Source organism: Mauremys mutica, chromosome 21 (genome assembly GCF_020497125.1).
Source record: "Mauremys mutica isolate MM-2020 ecotype Southern chromosome 21, ASM2049712v1, whole genome shotgun sequence".
Lineage (NCBI taxonomy): Eukaryota > Metazoa > Chordata > Testudines > Geoemydidae > Mauremys > Mauremys mutica.
In genome coordinates this window covers 6,383,504-6,400,277 of record NC_059092.1, presented here as the reverse complement: position 1 = coordinate 6,400,277, position 16,774 = coordinate 6,383,504, and the positions used below count along the sequence as shown (strand labels likewise).

General features: G+C 35.9%; 1 protein-coding gene across 5 annotated transcripts in view; it reads right to left on the bottom strand.

Annotated features, from left to right (window-relative positions):
- Nucleotides 1-1,486: 1,486 nt before the first annotated feature.
- Nucleotides 1,487-16,774, bottom strand: part of NADK (NAD kinase) — a 39,020-nt gene continuing 23,732 nt past the window's right edge. For 4 of the 5 annotated variants that reach the window (XM_044995869.1, XM_044995870.1, XM_044995871.1 and 1 more), the window contains 10 exons: nucleotides 16,516-16,599; nucleotides 11,071-11,200; nucleotides 10,497-10,605; nucleotides 10,155-10,240; nucleotides 9,703-9,805; nucleotides 8,393-8,547; nucleotides 7,701-7,800; nucleotides 6,649-6,806; nucleotides 5,313-5,395; nucleotides 1,487-4,006 (listed from right to left, as the gene is read on the bottom strand). In XM_044995869.1, coding sequence (XP_044851804.1) covers nucleotides 3,862-4,006; nucleotides 5,313-5,395; nucleotides 6,649-6,806; nucleotides 7,701-7,800; nucleotides 8,393-8,547; nucleotides 9,703-9,805; nucleotides 10,155-10,240; nucleotides 10,497-10,605; nucleotides 11,071-11,200; nucleotides 16,516-16,599 — 1,153 coding nt within the window. In that variant the 3' untranslated portion in view covers nucleotides 1,487-3,861. Of the gene's footprint in view, nucleotides 4,007-5,312; nucleotides 5,396-6,648; nucleotides 6,807-7,700; nucleotides 7,801-8,392; nucleotides 8,548-9,702; nucleotides 9,806-10,154; nucleotides 10,241-10,496; nucleotides 10,606-11,070; nucleotides 11,201-13,973; nucleotides 14,692-16,515; nucleotides 16,600-16,774 lie in introns of those variants that run through there. The other variant, XM_044995874.1, reaches the window with a different exon arrangement.

The following is a 16,774-nucleotide window of genomic DNA, read 5'->3' as shown; positions in this document are numbered from 1 at the left end:
AATTTCACTAGTTCTTTATCCCCGTCTCTTGTAATTTTTCTTCTCTTGGATCCTTAAGAAATTCAGTGTAGCTATATGAACACAATGCTTTTGTTTTAGCCTATACAGCAAATGCCAGAAGCTTATTTTGTACCTTTCCTTAAAGATTGGAAGTCTTTTCTCATGAGTGCACACATGCTCAGTTCCACCTCCATATACCCGTGACACTATAGAAACTAGTGTTCAATATGTACCTTTAAACACACTGTACTTTTGAGAAATTACTGTGCATCTATTTCTATGATCTAGAGACAGGTCAAATGCTGATGCATAAAGCCAACTTTTTAAAAAAGTTTATTGAAAGGTTTGAAAAATATTTGATGTTTCAGCAATAAGTAACAAGTTTCCAAAGCGTTAACATGAAACATTAGGATTTTTAAGATGTCAGTATACACTGGATTATACTATGTTACATCAGTTTTAGTTCCTCAATAACTTACTTTTTTATTTTTGTTTTTTTTTTTAAGTTTTGGAGAGCACCAACTCATTTTTCCTTTCAAAGGACTAAGTTACAAATCCTAGGCCCTATCTACATATGAAAGGGTTTGCCGGTATAGTTACACCATCAACCCGCACACTAGTAGAGATGCAGCTTGTCTCAGTAAAAGAGGTCTTTTGCTGGTACAGCTTAAATCATTTCCACGAACAGAGTAAGCTATAATGGCAAAAGGAGTTTTTTGCCAGTATATCTGCATCTACACTAGGGCATTTGCCAGAATAGCTGTATCAGTAAGGGGTGGCGGAAGAATCATGCCTCTAACTGACATAGCTCTCAGAGTGGTAGCCGTGTTAGTCTAGATCAGCAAAAACGAGACTAATCAATTAAGGTGGGCTATTATTTTTTCCTCCTGCTGATAACAGCCCATCTTAATTGATTAGTCTCAATAGAGTTGGTATGGCAACCCCCATTTTTTCATGTTCTCTGAGTGTGTATATATTATATTATATATATATCTTCCTACTGTAATTTCCACTGAACGCATCCGATGAAGTGGGTTTTAGCCCACAAAAGCTTATGCCCAAATAATTTTATTAGTCTCTAAGGTGCCACAAGTAATCCTCATTCTTTTTGCTGACATAGCTATGTTACTAAAAACATTTCAGTTTAGACCAGGTCTTAGTAACCTGCTTGTGTATGGCCAATTAGGGATATGGGTCTTGGAGTAGGGGTGGGGTGGGGCATTCTTACAATTAGATAAATTCTTAAAGTATTAAAACACAACTCACTGTTTAGGTTTTTTTGTTTAAGCAAAGCTGGTAAGAAAACAGGATTAAGTATCTTGTCCAAAGTGAAAACTGAAGCATAAATCTTACTTTCTTCTCTGTAGACATGATTGTAGCTCTCTCTATTCAGCTGTGTAGCAATCCACAGATTTTTGACATCAAGGTGGCTTTCGCTGGCAAAACTATGAAGAAACTTCACTCAGAGCCAAATAATGCAACTGCCTGTGTATGTTAGATTAATTTTAATAAGAAACATAAGTAAAATTTAGAGGGAGTAGTTATATAGGGTTTTAGAGATTACATTTTATGAAATGTACACTGAAAATTTAAGTTCCACAATTTGCTCCATATAATGAATGATATTTACTATTATAAAAAAGCACAAATACAAAAGGTGCTAAAATGCTAGGTTTTAGCTTTTAAAAAAAAAACAAAAAACTGCTGTTCTATACAAGGCTCATTTTAACTTATTTTGCCTTAACATTTTCTCAAATGGTTTATTTTTTCACTTCCTATCCAGCAAAGCCTTTTGTTCATTCTCATTCATTTTAGTACATTTATATACTAAATGTTAAAATTAAAGGCTCTACTCTGTTCCTTTTCTCAATTATTGCATTTTTAAATAGGGAAATTTATCTTTTTCTGAAACAAAATATGTTTCTATAGCTCAGAAAGTAAACAGCTGTTCGAAAATTGAATACTTTGTCGGCTAAAAACCCGTAAGCAACTTTAAACAGTGATATAACCATTATACTGTAAATTCAAGTGAAAAACAAAGATCTAAAGCTGTCTGAACATACTCAAAGGTGTCACAAATTTTGCTGGTCCAGACGGAATTCAACCAATATTCTAGCTAACAAAACATTTACAAACTGAACATGAATATATATTAACACAATTTTAGCGTGATTTACACCATTACCAGAGAGTTTAAATCTGCTGCTTTATGCAGCGTGCTCTCACCTTGATTTGACAAAATTAAACAGACCAAGGCAACATGAAAAAAAGAAAAGAGACATTAGCCCATGAATCAGAAGACTGCAGGGTAGGTAGAGCATGGGAATTAATACATCTCCCATTGTTACCCCTGACTGCACAAACACTAACAAGAGCAAGACAACCATGAAAGTTCAATAGAGCTTCTTTGAAATCCCACACTTAATCAGTAAGAAACAGATTCCTCTGCAATAATATGCTGTAGACTTCAAGATTAGCAGAGAACATCCATCCCTTTTAATGGTCTATGCAGAGATACGTGAAGATGCTAAGATTTGAACAATATGGTTATGAGAGACTGCACCACAGAGAACATAAATGTAAACATTATAACTGAGTTTGATTTTTTTAGTAAAAGTGATTGTAGTACAAACCTTTTTTTCAAACTACTTGTTTTCATAAAAGCATGTACAATAAAATATGTACATAAACAGGTTAGAAACATTTGAAAGACTCTTAAAAAAGTACATACAAGACTTAAAATATCTTGAAGTGTGCTGAAGGCACCATCGCTACTATGCTGGGAATGTGTCCTGTTTCTGATCAGCCTATCAATGCAGTATCCCTTTTCTCCTTACTCAAAGCCCAATCCTGCAAGAAGCACACTTATCTTCAATGGGCATGAAGAGCATTCAGATCCTAATTTAGAATGTGAGACTAGTTAACATAATTAGTGGTTCAAAAGAACAACAATATAGCCATCCTAGAAGAGACTCTGCTTGTTGGGTCAACAATGAGCACTTGATGAAAAATCTGTAGTTTACAACCTCAAATGCTGCTGCTTATCCCAAAGGGTTAAAAAGAGAAAAGAAAAAACCCAAACCTTTTCTAAGGGTCACAAACATGCTCAGAAAGCAGTGAACTGCTCGGGCATAATTAGCTCATAAACAAAAAAAATGCCACTTTACCAATTTGTCCACCCAGGCAGTTGTCAATGCTGCCTATGGGGACCCTAAATGATGCTAGTTCAAATGGGCAGAAAGAAAAAGGGTTCTCAATACTTACAAAACTATGTGTATTTTTTATAGTAAGTTGTATCTGAAGAGTATCTGTATAGTGGTTCTTTCCCCTAATTCTTGCTATATTTTTATGGAAAGGCAAAATATTTAAATAGTTCACCTGATGGGAAGACATTTGGACTACCATGCATTCATTTAAATTAACAAAGAGCACTGTAAAAAGAAAAAATCCTTTGAGTTTTAGATGAGAAGTCTTAACCCCGAAATTACAAATCTACCAAATTAACAAATATTTTAATGCCATTTTTCTATTATGTATCTGGGTACAACCTATAATGCTAGTCTGCAAATTACTTGTTACAATTGTGTTTGAGGTCGTTTGTAGACCTGTGTGTTGATATTGATTAAAAATACCAACCCATTATAAATTAAAAAAAATCAGATTATAAATTCTTCCACTCCTATTCTCAGGAGACAGGAAGCAACATGATAATTTCTGGTCATCAGCAGAGCAGACTGATATGGAGCTACATCTCTATTTAAAAATATATGTATTGGTCTAGTCCCCCTAGGCTGAACAAACATTTTTATACAAGGGATACTGCCATTTTAAGTTCCCATGAGTCTCATTAGGTGTTGACATTCAAAATTCTTCTTCAACAGCAAAGTGATTTTGTTTCTTCCGAACATTCCAGTGTAAACACTCAGCCAGGCTTTCAAACCAGTCGCTCACAGGATCTCGGAAACAGATCGAAGGGAGGGGATAGCAAGAGGTAGTGATGCTAATACTGCAATACAGGAATACCCTCAGTTAGTAAAGAGGGAGGATAAATAGTAATAAAACTGTACATTTATGGTTACAGAATCAAACAGTCCTGAATTCCCAGATTTATATATATTTTTTTAAAATACACCCTTGGGACACTGGCTACATCACTAAGCATTCAATCCTTTGGAGAATGGTCAATTTCCAAAGTCTGGCGGTGGCAAAGATGGGGCACAGTGCCTAAAATAATACAATGAGCAGAGTGCTTTACAAATGTTGAGAGATACTGTAGACCAAAGCTCTTGGGAGCAGAGGGTTCTAGGCCAACCTGCTTTGCCCATGATCCTCTCTCATCTTACCCCTTGCTGGGGTTTAAGCACCTCACCTTCAGACCAACTCAAAATATAACACCTTAAAATATTAAACTGTCACCATGATCCTCAAATTTCAGAAATAAGGGCAGCAAATACTAAAGAGTCTAACTTTTCTACTAAAAGACCAATCACCAAATCTAAGATTGGGATCTCCGAGTCTTGCTGTTCACCTAATCTGTCCACCCCCTCCATTTTTCAAGTGGTCAGGGCAATACAGAAGACTCCAAGTGCAAGTTCCTGGCAATTTTCCAATTCCCTGCCTGCCCACAAATATGAAACAAAGGCAGTGCGTCACACAGCATGACTGGTCTATCACGGAAAACACCACACTGAGCAGAAGACAATTTGGGTTTTTTTCTTAGTGTATCCTCTCTGGGCTCTCACATGTCATTGTATCTACAAGAGGTTAAGTCCTTTCGGCCACAGCACTGTGTCTCATGAGCTGCAGAATCCTGTCACTGAACTTAGCAAGGGCCCATCAATGCATCTGCTGTTGTATAAGTTTATTTGAGCACAACAAAGGGATGCATCTGCTCTTTACGATGTTTTATCAGCTTCACCAATGGCACAGGACACAAACATGGTCTTATCCTGAGAGGTATGGAGTCCATGAAACTCACATTCACTTCACTGGGATCAACAGGTCTCATGATGAGGACCATAAGTTGAAGTCCACAGAATTCTTTAAGGACATGCATTAAGTAATGTTTGTATGATTTTTCCTGACACTTGATTTGCTTTTAAAATGTGATTGAATATTTTTTATTTCAAGTGAGAAAATGCCTGAAACAATATAGCATTTTAAATTCAGCTTGAAATGTAAGGGTCATAATGACCTATCATAAAGCCCCCAATCATTTCCCTACTATCCCTAACCCAAGTTTGAAAGTGTGGCCACAGATACTTGTGTCAATATTATGAAGGAAGGCCATAACGTCAAAGAAAAATCTTCACCTGTCTCCATGGCAGACTTCCTGTCTCTTCCTCCCATCAAATGAAACCCATGCAGTGTTCCTGGCATCAGGGGACAGCATGATCTGAGGAAGAGAAAAGCAGAAGACTCAAGAATGAAATAATAAGAGCTTTTGTAGCTAAAGGGCAAAGAGGAAGCACTCCCCTGAATATTACACTTTTTGTTATTACTCTTCAGTGATCTAATTGTTGTACTGAAATTTAGCTTCCTCACCTGCCATTTTTTAATGAAAGGTTTGGCATATTATGGATAAAATTTTAATATTTTATATACAATTTACTTCATATGCGGCATATACGTCCCCTTGTAATATGTAAACTGGAGCCTTTTCCTAATGATGGCAATAAGCTGATTTACCAAAGGCATTCCAGTTACAATAGACCTGAGCTTGATATAAAAGTCAATACATGACCCAATTCAATGAGATGAAATTATGAAATTCTCCGAAAAACAGTGTCTAATCTGCATTCTAGAATAATAAATTTGAATTTTGATGCAGGGTGAGTCTAAGGCTTGCAAATTTAAGACAGTTTTTCTTTTAAATATGAGATGCCACAAAGTGATCAACTACCACCATAAAAGCATTATCATCTACTGTGTAGATAATTGTGGGTTTATAGAGATGCCATTAATAAGCAACAAATCCATGAAGTAGAAACTTAGCATTTCTTTAAACTCCACCCAGCATGCTCACTCTCCTGGCCATATTTTCTGCCCCACACCCCTCTAAGAAACAGCCCAAGACTTCCATATTATAGATTACTATATAACTGTTTCAGTTATCTAAATTAATAAACACAAAACACCTGGCATTTTTTGAACTAAAAAATGTATTTGTGAAAACAAAATCCACTCTGTACTAAGACCTTGCCTGCCACATTTTTCTGCAGAACTATATTTAACCACAGTAGTAAAAGACAGAGACAGTTTATAACAAAATGTGCTAATACCACTTTCACTACACACCCGTGAAAGCTGTGATACTACTTTTGACACCAGGGTCTGATCCTTCACTGCCTTTCACCTTGTGTAGTCATCTACAGCTATGAAAAATGGATATAAAACACTATTACTAATTAGAATGGTAGTGTATTTACACCCACTTTGCATAGGTACAGATGACTATATAGGGTGCAAGTCAGTGAAGACTCATGGTCTAGAAGTTTATTCTTCTAAACAAGTATATGTTGCTTTAAGAGTACTTGACAAAGTTCTACAGTATTCAGTCATGTTTTGGCATGGTGGATAATAATGAACACATTCAATAGTTATCTCCATGAGTTTCTATCTTTAAAAAATGAAAGAACACAATTTAACCTTGAGCTCAACTCCTGCAGGAACAACAATGGGTCTGAAGGACAGTGAGTGAGGGCAGATTGGGGTGATCATTATTGCAGGAACATTTGGATGAATCATAGATGCTCCCGCTGCAGCCGCGTAAGCCGTGCTACCAGTTGGTGTGGAAACAATCACGCCTGTGAAGGGAACAAGAGTTTTATACATGTGGCTGCTTGGCTCAATGCTGTTATTTAAAAGGACGCTAAGAAACAGGACTGTTGCACTTCTTTCATTTGAAAATACTTAAAAAGCTCTTTCTGACTTTAGTCATTGGCTGGATTTCTCCTCCACTCAACACAGGTGTAGTAGAGGCTCGAATTTTTAGCTAAATGCTTTAACAGATTGCTTATAAAAAGTTAAATTGGTGAAATAGAAACGCCTAAACCACACACTCACATTTCATATGACAGGTGTGGTAATGAACACATGACCAGGAGCCAGAAACATTTTCCCAATCCTAGCATTGACACAGACTACACCTCTACAGCCTTGGGCGAGTCATGTAAAACTACTGTGCCTCAGCTTGCCCCTTTGTATAATGCAGATATTTATTTTTCTTAGATGGATAGGAGAATTAATGTTTCTGAAGAGCTTTGCAGGTGAAGTGCTAATATTAAATAAGTGGTGACGTCATTAAAAGATCTTAAGAGTTCAGCAAACTCAGACATTCAACTCCAGGATCTTCCCCAAACTTCTTCCCCTCTCACCCTTGCCTTTTGTCCCTAATTCCCCTACACAAACAAGTGATGACTTGACACTAGGCCTCCACATAATAAGATACAATCTGTAAGCCTCTTTTCTGCTTTCAGTGCTGCTCTATGGACTGCAACAATTGTCTAAATGAAACTCACCACTCCTCTGCACACATAGTTTTCAACAACCCAGGAGCAGAAGCCAAGGCCTTGATTTCTACCTCATAAAACAATGCACCCTTTTAAAAAAAAGTAGGAGCAACCTAAATAAGAGCTGATTACCTCATACTGTTAAGATAGGGACAGGCTGTAAGCTTTTTGATTATGAAATGGACTTACCATCACCTTGCACTGTGGTTATGAGGTGTCCATCTAGAAAAACATCCACATTGGAAAGGTAGGAGGAAGGACCTCGATCCACAACAACTTCATTTAGGACCTGACATAATGTACAATACCACTAGTTAGTTATTTCCCTGCCAGCATAATATCTGACAAGTGAGCAGTTAAGTATGTCTCCCAGATCTCTGAAAGGTTAACACCCCCCCATCCACCCCATTACAATGTCAGTCTAGCTTAGTCTTGGAGTCATATACTTTTGTTTTAGTGATCACCAGTTGTAATGATTATTTGGTGCAATGGATCAAAAATGACTTTCCAAAAGCCAGTTTCCATTAGTTTTGATGGATTTTCCCTTTGCTTATATGAATCAGTGGGAGATTCAGTGGTAAAGATTACTGTAAGTAATTTCTTGGTTTTCAAAAGGTAAGGAAACCTTTGGTGCAGATACAGAATATTACAGAAATTAAACACAATTAGGTTGCTTCTGCACATTCCACCCACCCTTTTTTCATTATCTTTAGTAATTATTCTGGAAATTATGTGGAATCAGATATCATAGGTGTCATAATACTGGGTTAATATAATTGGGTGTAGATACAGTACACAAAAGAGAACTGGTGATTATCTCAAGTGAAGAGTGAATTATTTCTTAGTTCTTTTGCTTATTTCCCGTTTTATGCTATTCAAACCTGATATTGCATGATTTGCTTGCCCATTTCCATCTCTAGACTTGTAGAGATCACTCCATTTTCTTCAATACCATTTTGTATCAATGTCTTCTTCTCTCTGTGTTCCTTTACTACTTTCACTTTCAGTCTGCTCCGGAGAACAAGCGCTGCATTGCCTATAGGAAAAAAATAAGTGAAGAAAAAACACACACACACTAGAGTGGCACCTACTACATTATCAGGAACTGCACCATTTTTCACAGTAAACTGGTAGCAGTCACTGTGAAATGTTTTTCCCCATTTTTCAGTTTCTTTTGCAGGAGAATTTTCCATCCTTTGTCTTAATTAAAAATAGAATTTTTTTTGTAGGAATGAGCAAAACTTGAGTCAAATTTGAGTAACATAAGCATAAAAACTCACTGTCCCCCCCATATGTTTTAATAAGAAATCTGAGAATTTACATGTACATAACCTAAACCAGCTGAAGATAGAAACTTTGTATTTGGCTTGGTGATAATGCTCAGGGAGATGTAAGTAAGACAAGCATGAAGACAAATCAGTTAATTTTTATAAAGGTATGAACTGTGAAAGACAATAATTTAGCAACATGAGAATTCTGTTAATATTTTTGGATGTCTTAATTTTGGGGTGCAAGCTGAGCAGCTTTATTTTCCAGCGAACAGTGGCATCAGTTTTTCTTTTATTTTATTTCAAACACACTTTAAATACCAAGAACTACTGTAAATGCAACCTTCAGGTTGAGAAATTAAGCACTTGAGAGTCAAACTTCAAAAGTTAAGATTTTTCCTTCAGTGCTAACTCAGTCACACGGCACATGACTTTCTATTCCATTTTACCATACTCAATGTAAACTTGAATAGTTTACTATTTAACATATCAATGGGCTATATTAGATTCACAAAATAACATTCAAGAAGAAACTTTAATTTGTTTGAGTTTTCTGACTTTTGGATGCTTGATTTCTTACCATTTTAACATGGCACTGTTTACAAAAACAGAGAAGTTACAGGCGGTTGGGTCATCTAGTAGCATATGTCCATGCCATTAGATCTAGGTTTTTGCATTTTATACTCATAAATTGTGCAAAACATTAGTTATATATTCTTTCCTTACACACCACAACCAAGTAAGAAGTGATTTCTGGACCATTCCAACTTTACAAATCAGTGAGGAAAACAATATTGAAAGTTGTTAAAATATCTATGTATTTATTTTTGATAGTTCAGCTGAGTCCTAGTTTAAAGAAAAATTCTAACAAGACAAATAAAGGATAACTCTCTAAAAAGCAGCAAAGACATTAGAAGACTTACCTTCTATAACTTGAGTAACTTGGGACTGAAAGTTCTCAAAGTTAAAGGGGGTGAGAAATCCAAGAGATCCCAGATGAAAAGCCATAACTGGAGGTACACTACCCTGTCAATAGAAAGAAGAATTGGGAAGCTGTTAAATGTCGCACAAATCAAACATTTATGTTATTTCCATGCTTTTTAATGTGTAAAAGTTACCATACCTGGTGTGCAAGGGGTAGCCCAATCTGTCAGCAAATATCTTAATTACGGATTTTACTTCAGTTGTGCATAATAGTAAGAACAAAGGTATAATTCACCTAAGTAGCTCTCATGCTTTTTGGATGAGAAGGGGAGACTTGGCAGGAACAGAATAAAATAAACACAACATGGCAGAAAACATCAAGACTGTCTCTAACATATAGAGGACTTGTTTAGGGAAAGGACCTCTAATAACTATTCCCTATAGGACTCACCTGAAAAAGTGAAGAAGCATAAAGCAAGGTACCATCTCCTCCCAGGCATATGATAAAGTCTATCTGATTGGAGATATCATCATAATCTAGAGGATAATATTGACAATAAAGGTTTAATTTACATAATGTATCAAAGGTTTAAATTTATGGATGTAAATTTGGTGCAGCACACTGATGTTAATTTACAACTGTAAATAAACGACAGCAGGCTATCAAAACAACAGCTACATGGGTTTATCAAGAATAGGTTTCCATCAGACAATTCTGATTCATTTGAATGGATCACTAAGGAAACAGGATGAAAAGGCAGTAAACCTCGATTTTAAGAAATCATTACTGTACCTTCTCTGAAAGTGCAAAATTTCTTCTTCACTGGTCCAAAATTATCATCATTAACTATGGCTGGGTCTTCTAGCACTTTTTTTTCTACATAAACTATCATGTTGTTCTCCTAAAAGAAGCATAATTATTTACTAAAAAAAAAAAATCTATTAATTAAATAACAAGCACCTGACCCTCAGCAATATTCTATTAGTTTAAAACATATAATGATGTAAAATATTACAAGACTGATTGCCTACTTCTGTATGTATTGCTACAATCCTGTAGCATTTAAGCATTACACTTATTGTCATATGAAAGCCACATAATGATTGAATTAATGACACTAAACTTTGGAATTTTCATTACATACCTGTGATATGGTAATGCTTGGTAATATTCTTCTCAAGGCATAATGAAATGAATATTTTACCCTATTCATCTATGTTAAAGAACCAGATTCCTTAAAGCTAAATTAAGCTGAGCTCTTACAGCAAGAGAGTCACTTGTTTTAAAGTTTAACAATTTATTATTTCTGTTGTTCTCTATATGTACTGACTTATTTATTCATTTATTCATTATTTATTTGAATTACCTCAGTAAGATATACACAGAGTTCTTTAAAAGGCTGGAGCAGACTGGCATCGCGAATCTTTTTGATAACAAGGACACTCTTTGGAGGTTTGTTCCATGTCAACCGCTGACTTGCTGGGTCCTGAATATGCCTGTGGAAGGAAATCAACAGTATAATTATTAAATGTGGGAAAATGGATTGTAATTTCATTACCATCAAGTTAAGAGTCCCCTTTAGTCAAAGTATGCTGGACTAAAAGAGAGGTAAATAAATTATGAAAAACTTTAATACGATAGCTAAATTTAATCTAGTAAAGAGATCAGATTGGCTACAATGCAACACCACACCAGCTTTCAGCAAATATGTGATTGCACTTTTCATTGAGAACATTCTGTTCAGTCTTTATTAAGAAAATGTTCTAAGTTTTAATCATGAGAGGTCCAGAAAGATGCAACTAAACAATTATACAGTGATTTATAATTAAAGCGGTTTTCTTGAAGCCAAACAGCACTGCTTTATACTGTATAGGATTCTGACTAGACAGACCATTTTTCTGCCCCAGTATAGTAATTCTTATTTCCCCACTGAGTTGACAGACTCAAGTAATATTAAGGTGCCCACTCCTGCAGGTATAAACATGCTAGAGAAGTTTGAGAGCATGGGTCCTTTGTTTCTGCTGGGAGCATGATAGCTACTAAAACCCTTTCTTGAACTACAAACCACTCCACAAAGGGTGGTGTCTACACAGCAACTAGGTACCCATGGCTAGCCCATGCCAGCTGACTTAGGCTAGGATCGTGGGGCTTTTTCATTGCTGTATAGACTTCTGGGCTTGGCCTGCAGCCCAAACTCTGGGAACCTCCCGCCTTGCAGGTCCCAGAGCCAGGGCTGCAGCCTGAGCCCAAAAGTCTACACAGCCATGAAACAGCCCTGCAGCCCAAGCCCCAGGGGTCCAAGTCAGTTGGCACGGGCCACCCATAGGTGTGTAGTTGCTGTGTAGACATACACAAACAGACTTCCAGCAACTGTGCTCCCATGTCTCTTGCATTAGGGGCCACTCCACTTGGACTATCAGAGTGGTGAAGCATTCAATTGTAAACCTGAGAGCGCAGTAACACGAAAGACTACCTATGCTTTTCATCCAACACTATAATATTCAGCATGGGTCTATATCAATCTAAAGAACAGTAAACACAGTTCTCTCTCATATAATTATTTTAAAGGTCTGTTTCCCTTAGTATTTTGATACAGCCACTCCAATTTACATACCAAGCTTCAGCCAAAACCATTTATAGCTCAATTTTAAATCCTATAGATTATCAATCCTACAGTTTTTCTTCAGACTTGAATTTCATGGCTATGTTCATCCAAAACAGCAGTAGAATAAAAAGAGGGAAAGCATTTTAATCAATGAGACTCTCAATCTAAAATAATTAAAATCAAAACTTGTCAAGAGCTGTAAAGGGAAGTTTTAAATATTTCAGCTCTAGTCTGGGAAGTTCCCTACGTAAACATTTTATATTTCCTCTTCAGAGATATTATAATAATGCTATTCAGAAAGCATAACTAATTAGCTTAGCTAGCAGCTGTTCAAGTTATTCTGTTCCTACATAAAAACTTCACTAACGTTCTTGCTGGATGAGAGTCCATATTTTCCTTTAAAAAAGAGTTTTACTGTCCAATTCATTTTTCAGTTTGTCAAACTCACTTCTAATTTTACAAAAACAACCTTAGCCTTAGATCTAATCTAACAATTAAACCAATATAACTTTTTGTGGATTTTTTGGGAGGGAAAAATCTGTAATGGAACCTCAGTTGCAACCCTAAATATGAGGCAACAACTGTGGCTCCATAATACATTTAGCTGATTTAGGGAACATCTATATTCTGCTCTATTTCTTTAGCATGAATGTCTAAAGCTAAGTAAATAATTTCACACTTGTGCTTAGCAGTTTATAAGCATCTCATCTTTTTCCACATGCTGTAGATGTAATCTAGGCAGAAAAGTGGATTAATGCAAATGCTGAACAAGCCAAATTTGCAAATAGATTTGGAATAGCCATCTTTTGGAAGATAGAGGGTTAAAACAAACAGCTGTTTTATACCTCCTGGCATCTCCAACATACATAGTATCAACGTTTCATTAAGCTATCCTGAATTGCAAGATAAAAGCTGAAAAGATCAGCTCCTATATCCAGAATTGCTTATACGTATATTGTATGTACATATATAGCATTAACTACAGACTGTAGTGAGATACCGAAACACCAAGTACATAGTCACTGACATAAATAGTGCTGTATTTTTTTTATATAGATGTAACAACAGAATGTAAACGTGAGAACAGGGATTAGAACTCATCTACCCCATACCATCTACAAGACCTTCAGTTTCCTCCATCGTTTTCTCCACTATATTTAATCCTATTAGATGTTTTAGTTTTGAAGACAAAGTATTTTATTTCAAAGGTCATCACAAACTAAGGTAACGACACACTTTCAAATCTCCTCCAATTTCACCATCCAACTACTAACAACTGTTTTTAAAAATAAATCCTGAAAGAGTAAGGAACTGAACAATGAAGAAAAGTCACAAGCAGCACATTTGAGATTAATTTTTAATTGCTGCAAAAACAACTGCAAAGGGAAAAGGGATTCAAATTTTACAAGTCATTTTCAACATTAATGACCATGAAGGAAACAGTATTGTTTCTCCTCTACACGTTTTCAGAAAGTAAATTAGAATATCCTCATATCTGTAACAAAGAGACAGGATAAAGACATTTCAACATAATCAGGCTGGTTCTCTGTCAGCTGTAAGAACTGCAGATTGTATCATTACAATGTCACTTAGTAATCTGAGAACACATCAGAATTCATATGGACTTTATTCAAACAAACAGCTTATTATTTCACTGTACTCACCATTTCCATGCAATTCTATTAAATGAGGGATCATTCATAACATGCTTAAAGATTTTCATGGCTTTCTTCAAACGTTGTGCAAGTGCTCGAGAGAAAACTCCAGAAAAGGCCTTGACCTAATCATTTTTAACTCAACTGCTACCTTAAACAAGTCATTTTTGTCTGAAGTAGATATCCAGTTGAACGTTTCAAATAGTCCTGATAAAATGTTTTTGCTGCTTCACAGAAAAATTCCTTATCAAAGTGCTACAAAAAAGTATTTAGACGCATCCTAATGTCCTTCATTTGCAAAAACCCCTTTCAAAAAAGTTTAACTGAGCCTAAAAGCTACCAAAAAATATAGTATTTAAACAAAAATATAGTATTTGATTTCATTAAAATTTATTCCAGTCATTTCAACAGCTTTTCCACAAACAAACTCTTCAATTCTGTCAAACACTAGCAATGTAAAAAGACTCAGATTTTGTGTTTTTATACAAACTGCTGCCTTTGCACTCTATTCTAGGATTTTCTGTTACATTCCTCTTGCTGAAAGTATTTTAAATGACAATCTGGAAAAAATCTGACTTTAAAAATACAATTCTTAAAAGCTAAAACTATTATTTACAGTTTAGATTTCTAAACAGCCTTTCACTCGGATGACCTGAGAATGTCCTTATCTCCCCAGCAATTCTGAACCCTGCATGAGCTGTCTTTTTCTTGGCAATCAGAGTGCTCTTAGTACTGCCTCCAGTCTCTGTACTGGACTAATCTTGACATGCTATCATTATATTGTACAGCTCTGGGTCAGCCCATGGGGAGGAGTATATTTGCCACAATCAGGTGGTGAAATACATGATGTAAGAAAAATTTTAAACAAATTACAATCAGAGCCACAGACTCCTGTTGACAGAGGGCATAAGGAAGTTAAAGACCTGCCTACACATAACAATTTCCTCCACACCCTCACTGAAAAAATCACCAACACAGTTTGAGGAAAAATTACTAATTTAAATGCACATTTAAAAATCCAGATCACTTCACTTTGTACATTTTTAATTTAAAAATTAGAGTAACAGTGCACCCACCAACTTATTTTAAAGAGATGTTTACCAAGATGGTTAGTCCAAATTGGTATTTACCTTCTCTCTCATCCAACTCCTATTTGCCAAATTAGGAATGAATTCAGTGTCTGCTCAAGAGCAATAGGCATTATTTTTATGCTATGCAACTGATGTCCACTGGCCGACACCACCTGAAGAATTGTTAATGCCTTGTTTCTGCACTAACTTTACCAGCAGAGCATGGGATAAGCAAAATTGCCTAGTTGAGCTTAGTTTCACCTACAGCAGGTGTGATAGGCAAAGCGCTTCAATCCATGAACATGCACCTACAGTACTATAACTGCATGCTCATGGATTGAAGCGCTTTTTATTTTTTTTAATGAATTGTCGTAGGTCTGACCCACTGCAGCATGTTGCACTGCCATTATTGTGGTCATAGACTGCCACGCTCTGATATTACTCTTTTCTAGACAGGTGAAAACTGGCTTTATACTGGAGGTTAAAGATCCAGAATTGAAGGATATAAATGTGGCTTGACAATATTATTCTACATTTCACACCTAAGCATTTGGTGGTTGATCTAATCAAACTATGTAATACCTCAATTAAATAAGTAATCTTAATGTATTTCTAAAATAGTTTAATCTTGTAGTATAGCTGCTCTAAAGATACATTTGTCAGGATTCTTTGGTTTCTAGCTTCCTAGCAGAATTAAAACTGAATAACTAACTTGTAACAACTTTTACTTATTTATATATAGGGTATATTTATGGCCCACATTTGCCAATTTTCCCATAAGTTTATTTCCAGTTGGCAAAGGGCATGAGCCATTTCACTTAGAATAATGCAGGGAATGCAAACAGTATTAAGTACATTAGTTATATTCTGGGAAGTCACACAATCTGTAATTCTTGGTATCTGATGTGAATTACATAGAAAAGAACTTTAGTCACTGATGGAGACTGAGCTTCATTGGAAGGGATTCTTTTTTTTAGCACAATACTATCTGATAGTGGTGGAATCCTTCTCCATTGATTTGAAGTTTAAAGTTATAATGGAGAGAATTGTTTTCTGTAAAGAATCGCAATATCGTGAATTTGAGGAGTAGTAGATGTTTGAAAATTGAGGTTGTTGGTGTTTTTACCAGATTTCTCTCTCATCCTTTATTTTATTCTTTACTGTTGGCATTCTTGTGTTATTCTACCTGTAAACTGACATTTTTCTCCATTTAAAGATGGGTGGGACGGGACCACAAAGATTTGCATAGGCATTATAAAGTGCAGAAACTGCTAATTGGTATCACAGTGTGGTAAACACTTCCCCTGTGCTTCTTCGTTTCAAGCTGCATCAGATCCTACACAGGCACTTCTCAAGGTAACTGAAAAAATCTTTGTTTAAGCACTGAGTAAAATACAGTGGATATTGATTAAAAAGACAGACCAAGATATTCTCCTGAAGGTAGAATGATAATACTGTGCATTTGAAAATGAGGTACTTACATTATAGTTTTAGGGTTTTGCAGCATACATGCCTTTGGTCCAAATGTGGTCACTGGGCATGGTCCATGCAAGGAGCGTGTCCTCCTGAAAAATGAAACACATGTAAGGAAAAGCAGAATATAATTAATTCCTACTTCATTATCCAAATTACCTGTGTCTTTGAAGTAGTTAATGGTAAAAAAGAAGAGGGGGGAAAATTACATGTCTAAAGTCTCAGTATGCAGCTGATCAGCAAGTCAGTGTAATTCTACACAAATAA